Source organism: Plutella xylostella, chromosome 27 (genome assembly GCF_932276165.1).
Source record: "Plutella xylostella chromosome 27, ilPluXylo3.1, whole genome shotgun sequence".
Classification (NCBI taxonomy): Eukaryota; Metazoa; Arthropoda; class Insecta; order Lepidoptera; family Plutellidae; genus Plutella; species Plutella xylostella.
In genome coordinates, this window is record NC_064007.1 from 2862758 (window position 1) to 2876724 (window position 13967).

General features: G+C 43.5%; 1 protein-coding gene across 1 annotated transcript in view; it reads right to left on the minus strand.

The window, feature by feature from the left end:
- The window catches only part of LOC105392710 (twitchin), a 122884-nt gene that overhangs the window by 19635 nt on the left and 89282 nt on the right, over window positions 1–13967 (minus strand). Inside the window, exons 117-134 of the mRNA XM_048630837.1 lie at window positions 13660–13827; window positions 13080–13232; window positions 12471–12620; window positions 11812–12006; window positions 10847–11051; window positions 10211–10369; window positions 9113–9317; window positions 8648–8784; window positions 8148–8357; window positions 7172–7375; window positions 6680–6828; window positions 6185–6305; window positions 5300–5497; window positions 3281–3400; window positions 2729–2893; window positions 1924–2094; window positions 1397–1513; window positions 772–937 (exon numbers count right to left, since the gene is read on the minus strand). Of these exons, the coding sequence (XP_048486794.1) occupies window positions 772–937; window positions 1397–1513; window positions 1924–2094; window positions 2729–2893; window positions 3281–3400; window positions 5300–5497; window positions 6185–6305; window positions 6680–6828; window positions 7172–7375; window positions 8148–8357; window positions 8648–8784; window positions 9113–9317; window positions 10211–10369; window positions 10847–11051; window positions 11812–12006; window positions 12471–12620; window positions 13080–13232; window positions 13660–13827 (2993 nt within the window). The remainder of the gene's footprint in view (window positions 1–771; window positions 938–1396; window positions 1514–1923; window positions 2095–2728; window positions 2894–3280; window positions 3401–5299; window positions 5498–6184; window positions 6306–6679; window positions 6829–7171; window positions 7376–8147; window positions 8358–8647; window positions 8785–9112; window positions 9318–10210; window positions 10370–10846; window positions 11052–11811; window positions 12007–12470; window positions 12621–13079; window positions 13233–13659; window positions 13828–13967) is intronic.

Below are 13967 nucleotides of genomic sequence, written 5' to 3' on the forward strand. Positions count from 1 at the left end.
TATGACGCAGACACAGATTTTCACAACAATAAAAAAATCCATCTGGGATACCCTATAACAGCCGCCGGTGCAGGGCAGTCCCAGAAGGCAATAGAAAGAGGGACATAAACATTAGTGGCAACGCTTTTTATCCCTTCTTCCAAACATTTGAAACCCACGCTTTACCATTTATCCATGTATGTATTATTACCCTTCATTTGACCTATTTATCATCCTTCTCACCTGGCGTTGCCAACCCTAATTAAACTTCCGTCCTCACCTGGTGTTGCCAACCCTGATCCAGGTGCTCATGTTGTGTTCTCTCTTCTCCAGCAGGTAGTTGGTGATGTCGGAGCCGCCGTCCCACACCGGCGCCTGCCAGCACACGGCCAGGGACTCTGTGGCTACTGAATCCGTGCGAGGATTATACCAACGAGCTATCAGTAACCTTGCTTCAGCTTACTATGCCACTTTTGACACACCCCATATCCATGCTGATTATATCCCTTTATACGCCTTTTAATCCAACTAATAATCCTTGTCTTCTTACCTTTCTGTAGCCATGCCTCTTAAGATATAATTTTCATCCGAGCCATTCAAACCCATCCTAGACCATCCATCTTCAACCAATGCAACACACCTGGTGTTACCATCCCTGATATAGTTAGACACATGTTATGCTCTCGCTTCTTGACCAGCTAGTTTCTGTAGCAACGCCGTTTAAAAGCCATACTTTACCCTTTAACGAAGTATATTATTCCCCTTCATTAGCTTATTTATCACTGTTCTCACCTGGTGTTGCCAACCCTGATCCAGCTGCTCATGTTGTGCTCTCTCTTCTCGACCAGGTAGTTGGTGATGTCGGAGCCGCCGTCCCACACCGGCGCCTGCCAGCACACGGCCAGAGACTCTGTAGCCACTGAATCCGTGCGAGGGAAGCGCGGCGGGTCCGGACGATCTGAGGGTTGAAGGGGGTGTTGTAAAGATTTGATTGAGGATATGGGTTTTAGGTGCAGGCGATAATACCACAGAAATCAGAATATACAAAAATCACATCCGTGACAAACACTAGAGCTAAACTTTGGGTTATCATTTGGTGAAAGGATTGACCAGTCAGTTTGGATAACTGCTGCCCAGGGCTTTCTTGCTAGGTTGATGAAACAAGCAGGGCTTTTAAGAATCATCATCATATTCTGTGATCCTCAGCTACATAGGGCTTGAAGTGTAGACCTCCTATCATCAAAATTCATGGCACATTTTCGTTTCCCTACCAGACTACATGAATTTTCAATTACATGAATTTTACTTGCGAGCAATGAAAAAGTCCAGTGACATAATCGAACATCAGAGGCAGTTTAAACTTTTTCAGTGCTCGTGAAGTCGTGAGTGTATAACATCATTCTTCCTCATCACTCACCGCTGATCTCGATGTTGATGATGGCGGAGTCCTGTCCCAGCTCGTTCTCCGCCGTGATGCGGTACGGGCCCGAGTCCAGCTTGCTCGCGTCGCGGATAGTGAGAACTGCGTGCCTCTCTGGAATGTATAGTAAATATGTTTAGAAGTGAAGATATTGAAGATGCATTTATCGTTAGACTTCATTTAATCCTTTTTGGTGAATCAAATAAATAAATAAATAAGTGAGGAAGTACTGCGGCAAAGATTTGCTATCATCGACATAGTATAAATTACTGACTTTAATGTTGTGAGGGCATATCGTTTGTCTCACAGTAACCTTGTGTGAGAGCGTGAGGGCCATATTACTGTGCGACAGAGACAAATATTAAAAGGGCAATGTCCAGTTTTCAATGTTCTTAGCAACCGTGCTTTAGTAATGTATACTCGGTAACAAATGGAAGGCAACGACGATGCGGCATCCCACACACCTCCAAAGGCGGCAACGTATGAAAGAAGGTAAAAGCATCAGTAACTGCCACATCACTCACCTTTCCTCTCCACATGGTAGTGGTGTCCCGACTCGATGGTCTCTCCCTCTCTCACCCACGTGATCTTGGGCACCGGGTGGCCGGTGAACGGTATCTTCACGACAACATTCTCGCCCTTGTCGAAGTAAGCCGTGTCGCGGAAGCGAGGCGGCACGTTCAGTTTTGGTGCGGCTGTTGGGAGGAAATAATATATTGTTTATTATTAGTATTTAATTATTTATTGCACAAAAATAAGAAATAAATCTACAAAAGGAGGGCTTAATAATAATAACTTGGATGACTTGTTGACATCAACCACGTATGCAGGAGTAGATTATAGTGCCAGAGTTTTCACAGCATAAAAGCTTCTCGTTCCAGATTTAATCAGGAGCTAGACTAGCGTTTATCACCGTATAAACTGGCCAGTCATATTATCGTTAGTGGCATCCCACAGTGTGCCAGATGTAGGAACATACCACTGCCCCGACGGAACAGATCATTTGTCGACGTAGATAAACTCGTATAACACACGTTCCATCATAGCGTCGTAATTATCGCTCATTCCTATATAGCGTTTATCGACGTATTTAACGGACCTGTGTAGAAAGGACTGACACGTCGCATACCAGAGTGAGCCAGACGTAGAAACAGCTACTCTGCGGCACGGGTCAGTTATCAAGTCGTTTAATGCACGCTTCGATCTCAGCGTCGTATTTATCGCTCATTGCGATATAGTGACAGCTGCCTTTATATCTACATCGTTAACAGACCCCTTCAGCGGGGATCGATTTGACCCTATATGTAATATACTCTGTTATATACTCACTGCAAATCAGCAGCTCGGCACGGGTGCTCTTGACGCCCGCCTTGTTGACGGCGCGACAGACATACTCGTCCGCGTCTTCACCGTACACGTCCACGACTGTTAACATGTAGTTGTCTCCCTCGCTCCAGATCTGGTGGCGCGGGCCGTTGGTTATCTCGCGGGCTCCTGTGGAAGGGGAGAGAGGGGTTATTAGGTGTGTTTGATAGGGTTATTCGAATGATGCAAATTTTTTATCCTAGTTTATAAATTTTGTCAACAACGTTAATATTTAGAAACCAACTGACTTCCTTGCAGCCTTAACGCCCAAATTAGGTATCTCTAAATTTTAGCACTTTTCTCAATAGGCTTACTAGCGCCGCCAATCAAAAACCTACCTTTTAATAACCTGGTAAAATAAAATAAATTCTAGATACAAGATACTATTAGTATTGAGAGGTAGGTTCGAAAAACCTTTTCAAGTGAAGTGAAGTAAATGAGAAGACCAAGCGACATATTATGGGCTTTTTAGCCTATTCTCTTGAATTTGACTATAAATAGACTGTCGTAACTCACCCTTGTACCAAGTGATCGTTGGTCGCGGGTATCCGGTGATGGTGCACGTGAACTTGGCGTTGTGGTACTGGATGCAGTTGGCGTTGCGCAGCGGCTTCACGATCTCCGGTGGCGTCGGCGCTGGAATTAAACATGGTTTTGTTAGTTATATTGTTTGGGAGAGATATATACTATATATGTATAGCTAAAGGTGACTATGTCGATGACGATGGCTGTGTGGTGCGTGGACAGCACTAAACAAAGGAGAAGAGCCTCATTCCATCAGTTTCCATAACACTCTTACCCTTAAGATCCTGCACCCTCACTTGCTGACAGTAGCATATGAGGGCTCGAGTGTCTTACGCTACATACTCATTGCTATATGCTGCACATACACAATGTTGCAAAACTGATGTACTTGAAACTTTGTTATTCAAGTGACTTTTTACAATGGAGAACCCAACATTTTTTTCCAGAATTTTTAAACCCTTACCCTTGGGGTCTTGCGCGACCACCGGCTGACTATTACTTCTCGGTGGCGATAGACCCGCCGCGTTCTGCGCAACGACGCGGAACTCGTACCGCCTTCCCTCGACCAGACTGCTGCAGTTCAGCATGTTGGCTACGCACAGGGTGGTCCCCCAATCCATCAGTTACCATAATACCCTTGGGATCCTGCACCTTCACTTGCTTATAGTAGCATATAAAGACGGCAGTATCCCTCGCTACATACTCATTACTCGTTTGCTGCACATACACGCTATTGCAAAAGTGGTGTACTTACTAGAAACTTTGTCATTCAAGTGTCTTATGAGGGTACACTACATAAATCCGAATTACTTTTTTACGAATATGAAAATATCGATTTTTAAAATTACGAATTTCATAGTTCCGAATAATTCACAATCCCGAATTTCAAGTTTCCGAACAACGAAAATCACGAATAGTTAATAAACGAAATTTCAAACAACATATTTATTAAAATGACGAAAGTCAATTTTCCGAATATTATTATTTCGATGTTTTAAAAGTACGACCTTTTATTATAACGAATTGTTAAAATTACGAATCCCGAAGTTTTAATATTCCGAAAATACAAATTCCCGAATGTATCTTAGTTAACAAGAAATAGTTATTAAGAATAGTGTGTTTATTAACAGCATAATCCGTATACAATTTAACAATATTTTTTAAGCTAAATTATGTGAAACGCTCCGCTTTGTTTTTCGATATCTATGTGCACCTAACACGCTCCTCCTCGCTTTGCTCGTCGTCGCACTTATCTTTAAATTTAGGTCCTAAGGTGTTTAAGGTTAATCACCGTAAAAATCCGAGCAATTTTATTGCTTTGTTGTGTTACTTAACAACAAATACTACAAATAGTTTTTTATTTACAATATTTTTACTCTATATTTGAAACGCTCCGCTCCGCTTCGCTGCACTCCGCTTTGTTTTTCAATATCTATGTGCACCTAACACGCTCCTCCTCGCTTTGCTCGTCGTCGCACCTATCTTTAGGTTTAGGTCCTAAGGTTTTTAAGGTTAAACACCATAAAATTCCGAGTAATTGTTTTGCTCTATATTTGAAACGCTCCGCTCCGCTTCGCTGCGCTCCGCTTTGTTTTTCGATATCTATGTGCACCTAACACGCTCCTCCTCGCTTTGCTCGTCGTCGCACCTATCTTTAGGTTTTGGGTCTAAGGTTTTTAAGACGTTTACGGTTTTTTGTCAATATCACGAATTATCACATTTTCGATCGGGATTTAAATTTTTCGTGATTATAATAAATCGTTATTTTATTTTTCGTATGCTTAAGTAATCGTATTTTTTAACGTTCGTGTATTTGACAATCGTAATAACAAATCTTCGTGATTATAATATTCGAAATCATAATTTAAGTGATTTTTAGAATTCGGCATTTAAAAAAATCGGTATTGCAATATTTCGTAAATTACATATTCGGTGTTTTCAAATTCGGAAAAAAGTTTTTCGGAATATTTGGGTGTTCCCCAATGGACTCTCTCACACAAGCACACTTACCCTTGGGGTCTTGCGCGACCACCGGCTGACTATTGCTGCTCGGTGGCGATAGGCCAGCCGCGTTCTGCGCGACGACGCGGAACTCGTACCGCCTTCCTTCCACCAGACTGCTGCAGTTCAGCATGTTGGCCACGCACAGGGTCGGGGAGACGCGTTGCCATGCTGATGCGCCCACTTCGCGCTTGTCTACCCAGTAGCCTGGAAGGGAGGGAAGAGCATTATTAATATGGTCGCTAAATGTACCGACCATGTTGTGGATTTCCTTTTGTATTTTATGTGCAGTATAACATATCCGTCTATAGTTATTAGGGTTTTTTTTGTCAATGGGGGTAAAATTTGTCATGGATATACATTATAGACCTGTTATAACTCTTTTGTCACAATGTTCAACAACTTTTTATGAATTACAGGGTATTTTTTTACACCACTACAAATGACATCTACACTCATGATGGGTATGTAGCACTGGATATTAATATTTGAAGTTTAATCAGGCATATCAGCGACCTTGACTTTACGACCTTATGTGCGAAGAATTATTTATTTATTTATTCATCATCACACTACATAGCATTACAGTTTAAAAGAAAAACCTTAGCGCAACATAGAGGCACAATAATAATAATAATAATGTTCTAATAATAATAATACTTATTTAATAATATTTATCCATCAGACTCACAAAATTTCAGACAAGCCTTTTTTAACTTTGGCCAGCCATCCGCAAACACATCAACTTGTGGTGCCGAATCTATTATGGCATTCACCATCGTCAGTGTCAAGACTACCAAAATTCTAAACATCTTTTGTAACATAGCATTTGCCTCATCAGTCATCAGGTACCAGTACATACTAGTTACCCTAGCACATACAAAAAGTACATACCCTGTACCCTGGAGCCTCCGTCGTGCTCGGGCTTGTCCCACGTGAGGTGCACGAAGTCGCCGCCCACCTCCAGGATCTTCGGGATGCCGGGCGCTGACGGCGGGTCGAACGGTGCCTTCGCCTGAGGGTAATACATAGGTTAATGAGCATGTTAGCTATAGATAGATAGTCTGACACTTGAAGCTAACGGTAAATGTTTTACAGATAGTGTCAAAATGAAAAACTCTAATATGGAGGATCAAAGACAAATTACCCTTTCTAAAATACAGTAGTTTATGAATTGTACAAAATGCACGATGTAGATAAAGCCTATGATGGTTTTACAGACCATCTATCAAACATGTTTCTTGATGCCAGCTAATTAAACTGTTGCTATATTTTTTCCTACTTTTAGGTATAGTAACTTTTGATAGAAAAAAGGTCAAAAAGGTATCCGGCATCCAAAATAATCACCGATAGCGCTATGTATATTTACCACAGACAGTTTCCACTCACCTTAACAGGGTTAGGTTGTTCGCAGGCCGGTCCCATGCCGTTCTCATTAGCGGCGTGGACTCTGAACTGGTACTCGTGACCCTCAGTCAGCCCCTGTACTACGAAGCGAGTGTCGCGGACTGACGACGCGATCGTTATCCATACTGTGCCTGTGGTAGGGGGGAATTGTTTGTGAATTAAGGTTTAATGACACACAGTGCTGAAATGATCTTATTTCAGCAATTAAGAAAGAGATTTATTGTATACATAGTTAAAATGCTCTTTCGATAACCGTCACAATAGCGTGAGCGTAATCTTATAGGCAAGGAAACCATCGTAAGGAAGCTTATGTACATCTTGATTCTCGGACCAAGATGGCGCATACATAAAATATTGTGGATCCATTTCGGGTAGCCTCTGACCCCTTCCGCTATAACATTCGTTACGCGTAGCTCTAACAAAACAAAATAAAATTTTACTATCGAAGCTTTCACAGCCACGCTAGGACCTTACCAGAAATATCCAGCCTCTCAACCACATAGTGCGAGACTGGCAATCCTCCGTCGTAGCTCGGAGGCTTCCACGACAGCGTGCAGTTGTGTCTGGAGATGTCCGTAGCGATCAGGTCCTGTGGCGGTCCGGGCAGGCCGGTCACTGTCACGGAGAATGAGTCGGAGGTCTCTCCGGAGTTGTTCTTGATGGTTAGCTTGTATGAGCCTGTGGAAGAAGGTAGCAGTTTAGATAGATAGAAAGAGTACTTATTGTGTTTGGACACTAATAAAATTACAGCCCCAGAATTTCAAATATACAATATCGTTTTGATTTTTTCCACTTAATTAGCTCCGAAACTACTAAACCTATTTCAATGATTCTATCACCTGTTGCTTCTTTCTTCGAAAGTTGATAAACTCGTTAAATGCGCGATCTACCAATCACAGCGTATTTATGGCGAATCGCGAAATAGTAACGTTTATCTACGTCGATAACGAACTCGCGCAGTAGTAAGTCCCTTTTTAATCCGGAATTTCCTCTGGGAGGTTTTTAAAAGCGATACAAAGCTAACGAAAGTACCCATATCATCCTTGCAGATATCCTTGATGAAGATCAGGATGTAATCGTCGAACACGGTGTACTTGAGGTGCGGCGAGTCGGTGACCTTGTGGCCGTCCTTCATCATCACCACGTCCACGGGCTGGTCTCCGGTGTACAGGATCTTTTACATTCTTTGTACTTAGTTAGCTCAGAAACTACTCAACCTATTTCAATAATTCTATCACCGTTTTAACGGTTCTTCTCCCTGTGGCTGTTTTACGGGTCCGTTATCGCGTTCTATCAATCACAGTGCATTTATGGCGAATCGCGATATAGTAACCTTTATCTACGTCGATAACATACTTGTGAAGCGGCAGCTGAGTTTTATAAGCTACTTTTTAATCCAGAATCTCGCGCCTAAAAACTAGTAACGCAAGAAAACTCTCTCGGAACGTACCCATATCATCCTTGCAGATATCCTTGATGAAGATCAGTATGTAATCATCGAACACGGTGTACTTGAGGTGCGGCGAGTCGGTGACCTTGTGGCCGTCCTTCATCATCACCACGTCCACGGGCTGGTCTCCGGTGTACAAGATCTTGATCTTGGTGTTGTCGTGCTCGGGCAGGTGGAGGTCGCCGGGCATGCGTGTGATGCGTGGCGGGTCTGTTGGGGAAGTAAATGTGTTAGTGGAAGGCCTGTTGTTGAAAACACGAATTCTTACGGCGTGTTTGACGTAGTTTCGTCGCCCGTATATCCAATAGTAAGGACTTTTGGATCCGTAAATTTATAATTTTCCGGAAGGACAATTTTAGTTATGGTAGCTCCAAAATGGCCATTATCATCATCATGATCATCAGCCAATAATCATCCACAGCTGGAGATAGGCCTATCCCAAGGAATATCAATGGCCACTATGCACAAATGTCACATCTTAAAATTATGTAGGTACTCACTTCCAATCTTCAAATGTCCAGTGCAGTAGATAAAGCCGATGTTGTTGATGGCTTCGCACGTGTAGTCTCCCTCATCCGCGTTGGTGGCCTCCAGGATGTTCAGCTTCATGACTCCCTCGCGGCAGTCTGCTATGAACCTAGAGGGGAAAATGGGGGGTTTAGTAACTGTGGCACCCTTTGTAAAACTAGTGTTCTTGAGTAAGAGACGTGTGTGTGCTTCCAGGCAAGGGGAAAAAGTTACTACAAGAAATTTCAGCATCCAGATTGTCCAGTGATCCATAATGTTAATGAAGAATAGAATAGTGTCTACCTTATATACTTGGAAGTCAGGTAGTCTTCGAAAGTGCGGCTTTGAATGTTAGTGTTTGGATGATTGTAAGACAATAACAGCTCTCCAGTTTAACTTTTACTTATTTACTCCTGTATCTCGCGGAAATAATGCCTGAATCCATTACAGCAACTAACCTGGTGCCCAGTACAATTTCCCGTCCGTTCTTCAGCCACCTGGCGTGCGGCATGGGGCTGCCAGTGGCGACACACTCCAAGGTGAAGGGGCGGCCGAGCGGGGCGGCCATGTGCGCCCCCATCTGCTTGATCCATTCGGGTTTGGCGCCCCCAAGCTCTTCGCCGGTGCGGATGGGCGTTGTGCAGGTGGATGGCTCGGATTTGCCTGCAGAGATTGGTGGTGTTTAGTACATGGAGTCCTCAAATAGATAAATTACAGGTAAGAGCTGAAAGAGGGTGTCCAATAGAGTCATTGTCATCAACGTTGACTTTGGACATTTGCAAATAAAATGTACACCTCTGTCTACTTAACACACACCCAGAAAATCAACAATTTGCTCAATTGATAGAAGCTCCATAACAGTCATTCTTCGGTCTTATGTAGTCGGTACAGGTCCAGTGCTGGCCAGGTAACGACTCAGGTAACATATTTTGCCTATATCTAACTCGTCTCTGTTATAAGAACTGCGAAGAATCCATACCGGCAGCATTGACGGCGACCACCCTGAACTCGTAGTCGGCCTTCTCGATGAGGTTCATGGCGGTGAAGGTGGTGTCGGCCACGTGGTAGTCACCACACTATCTCTACCCTCAGTATGTATGTACCACAGTAACAACACTACATACCGGGGGCATTGACGGCGACCACCCTGAACTCGTAGTCGGCCTTCTCGATGAGGTTCATGGCGGTGAAGGTGGTGTCGGCCACGTGGTAGTCACCACACTATCTCTACCCTCAGTATGTATGTACCACAGTAACAACACTACATACCGGCGGCATTGACGGCGACCACCCTGAACTCGTAGTCGGCCTTCTCGATGAGGTTCATGGCTGTGAAGGTGGTGTCAGCCACGTGGTAGTCACCACACTATCTCTACCCTCAGTATGTATGTACCACAGTAACAACACTACATACCGGCGGCATTGACGGCGACCACCCTGAACTCGTAGTCGGCCTTCTCGATGAGGTTCATGGCTGTGAAGGTGTCAGCCACGTGGTAGTCACCACACTATCTCTACCCTCAGTATGTATGTACCACAGTAACAACACTACATACCGGCGGCATTGACGGCGACCACCCTGAACTCGTAGTCGGCCTTCTCGATGAGGTTCATGGCGGTGAAGGTGGTGTCGGCCACGTGGTAGTCGTTGCACTTCACCCACACCGAGCCGCCCACGTCGCGACGCTCGATCAGGTAGCCGGACACGCGGGAGCCTGGGAAATAACAGGAATTGTCAGAAACTAGCGTTGAAAATTGTAAGAATTCGGGGGAAGTGCCTCAATGGAAATCCAGGGTTTCAGCATACTACATATTACATTTTATCAACATTGCTTTTTATTTTTCTAGTGAAAGAGTAACAAACATTCATCCATCTATACTAACAAACTTTCGCGTTTAAACTACTAGTAAGATGTAACTACTAGTATTCCTCAAACATTACTGATAAGCTAAAGTGACATAAAGCTATCTGCCGATTTTAGCCATGCGGGATCGTTCAATTCGGGAGCTCCTCATTTGGCTTTTAATACTAAACGCTGCCTTATCTCGATATTTCTCGAACATTCTTATAAACGCTGTCTTACATCCATCGTTTTCGGGCAATATAAAAGCAATCCTCCCTTCTTTGCTACATTATTACGTCTATCTCACCAGCCAACCACTTAATCGTACCCTCATCTAACTCCACTCACCTCCATCGTTTTCTGGCGGGTCCCAGCTGAGGTCCACATAGTTCCTGCCAACCCTGACGACTCTGGGCGCGCGCGGCGGCCCGGGCGGCGCGTGGCGCGGCTTCACCCTGAACTTCTGTGATGAAGCCGAGTACTTGCTGAAACCTGCAGCGTTCTTGGCACGCACTCTGAACTCGTACTCGTGACCTGCTTCCAGGTTGTAAGCCTGTGGGGAAAGAAAGTTTAGTTAGATTTGTTTTAATAGCCCTTAACTTCATAATATTGTTTATGAGGATAGTCGAAAGGGAAGTTGTAATCTTGTGTTGATATAGGAAAACATGTAATGCAAACCAATTGAAAAACAAAACATATATAGCAGAATAACTTTTCGGCACATTGTTATTTTTATTTACATAAGTACCTACATTTCCAATTCAAAACAATAGGTTCTAAATACTGATACTTAGTGCTTAAAGAGGTAACCTTAGCGATCGAAGTAACAGACAAAAAGGCGCTAAATTAAAACACCTTCAAGTACGCAATTTCATTCAGTTGTCATTCATTACAGATACGACGAAGCTAGGATATTGCTTGCTATTTCCCTATCCTTCACCATTCTCCTTTTTATGGTATTAACTTACAGATAATCGGCCCCAGTCCAGGTTCCATCTTGGACGTCTCTGAACTCGAGCTTGTAGCCCTGTATCCTGGCGCCGCCGTCGGACCTGGGCCGGTCCCACACGAGGGTCACCGAGGATCCGTTTTATACATATAACGGGTCTAAGACCAAGACCTAGCTAAGTGACCAGTTTTCTCTACGATGGCACTAAATAAGAGTCAAACAGCGCATGCAAGTACCTATATAATGCGCGCAACTTTCATTCTATTGCCTTCGACACTACAAAGAGGAAGATTGCTGTATTAACGCTCCGACTATCCTTAGTTTAACGGAGAAACTAAGTCCAATTACTACGGTGTCCACTTACCAAATACTGGCAATCCTTGACCAGATAGTCAGCACCAGTCCACGTGCCATCTTGCACGTCTCTGAACTCGAGCTTGTAGCCCTGTATCCTGGCGCCGCCGTCGGACCGGGGCCGGTCCCACACGAGGGTCGCCGAGGATCCGTCCCATTCCGTGACTCGGGGGGCGCCGGGGGCGTCGGGGATCGTGAAGGCGAACTGGTGGGGAGGATTTTAGGGTTAATTCATTGGTTGGTTGAGTTCAATACACTTAGCCAATTATGTTTTCATGAGACTTTTTTATATTTATATAGCTCTCAATCAAAAAGCAGATCCATATTAAATGCAACATGGGGGGCACAGCCATATCCACCATTTTCATAAACATTTAGTCATGTAAGCATGTGAATGGCACAATAGGAGGAAAATATTGATTAGGTTGGAAATAGGGTAATTTTCCCTCAATGTATAACAATGGCAAGCCCATGGTTTGAAAGGGTTTTTATAATAATAATGACCTTTCGAAATCGACTAAGAAGTATTTCATCGAATCTAAGATTTATAAAATCGGTTAAGTTATGCATATCACCAGCAAGGCCACCTATGTTGTGCATTTTTTTTGTGTGCAATAAAGAATTATCTATCTATCTATCTATCACTATAGTTGATGTGAAAATATTTACCTTAGCAGTAATACTATCGTCCATGGTGAGCGGGTCGGACACGCCGTACTGGTTCTCGGCGCGTGCGCGGAACGTGTACTGGCGGTTGGGCTCGAGACCCATCACGTTGTAGTGGCAGTTGCGCACGAATGAGGATATCTTTGTCCATACCTGGGGGGGAAGTGAAGGTATTAGTTTCTATATTGCTAGTAGATATCTTTTTTGACATGACTAGAGCTGGAGTATGATTTATGACCGTGTTGAAGGGATTAGTCAGTCAAATTAGTTGTCAATGGCTGACAAGGATAAGGTCGCATGAACTCGCATGATCACTTTACTTATCTTAGATATTTTTTTAAATACGCATATAAACATGACCCCTTATGAGAAAGAAGCAAACCGAAATATGGTTATATCAGTGTTATGTAAATATATTTTGGGTATACTAAAAACTAAAATCGAATATCTACATCAAATCCTTTTACTTTTTTAGCGATATAGTCAGCCCAATACATCGACCAGTCGTCATCACAAACTTGCAGTAACCGTCTTAAAAGACACCCTGTCTATAACATTACTATGATATTCTTTCCAGCAATACACAACTTATCACAAACAAACACCACTTACGCCCATGTTATCCATCTTCTCCACCACATAGTTGGTGATGGGCGATCCACCATCGTCCAGCGGTGGTTTCCATGACAACGTGCAGGTGTCAGGCGTGATGTCTGTCGCCTCCATCGGGCCTTGCGGCGGCGATGGACGGTCTACTACTAGCACCTGGGAGGGAGAGTGTAAGCGTTAGCTTTAGGGTACTTTACGAACAACGTAGCGAATCGATAGAGATAGCCCGTCATGAGTGGCATAGATTGAATGAGGCCTACATCTTTGATGTTGAAAATGGCGAAGAAGAGACGTATATTCGGAATATTGGGGAGCTTTTCAAATGGGAAAGCACAGAGCAAAATTGTTTTTTATCCGCTTTAGAATTACTAAATCTGAATAGCAAGTTCTTCTCTAAAAGTTATAAAAGTCTAAAAAGCATTCCTATAGTCCGCGCCAGATAAGTCTGCACATTCAAAACTATAGCTATGAGACGCGCGTAAACGTAAATGATATTGCGTCATTCTCAACTTTTGACTCAACTTCAGATATACCCATTAATCTGACACGCATTCTAGCATCTAGATAAAACATCATAACATACCCTGCAGCTTCCACTGTCAGATCCCTCGCTGTTGATCAGCTGTATCGTGTACGATCCGGAATCGGATCGCTTGGCCGACGAGTTGTGGAACACCGTGTCGATGTCGGACGTCACGAACCGGAGCCGGCTGTCCGGGAATACTTCCACGTTGTTTATGAGCCAGGATACCTAGGGATTTAAATGAGAAGTTAAGTTTTATAAATGGATAAGTGTGTTAGTTATATCAACGCAAAATTTCAGGTCAGTTGGTTTAGATGTTTGCATAGAGATAAATTGGACTTTGAATAGTGTTACAAAGGCTTCTTTAT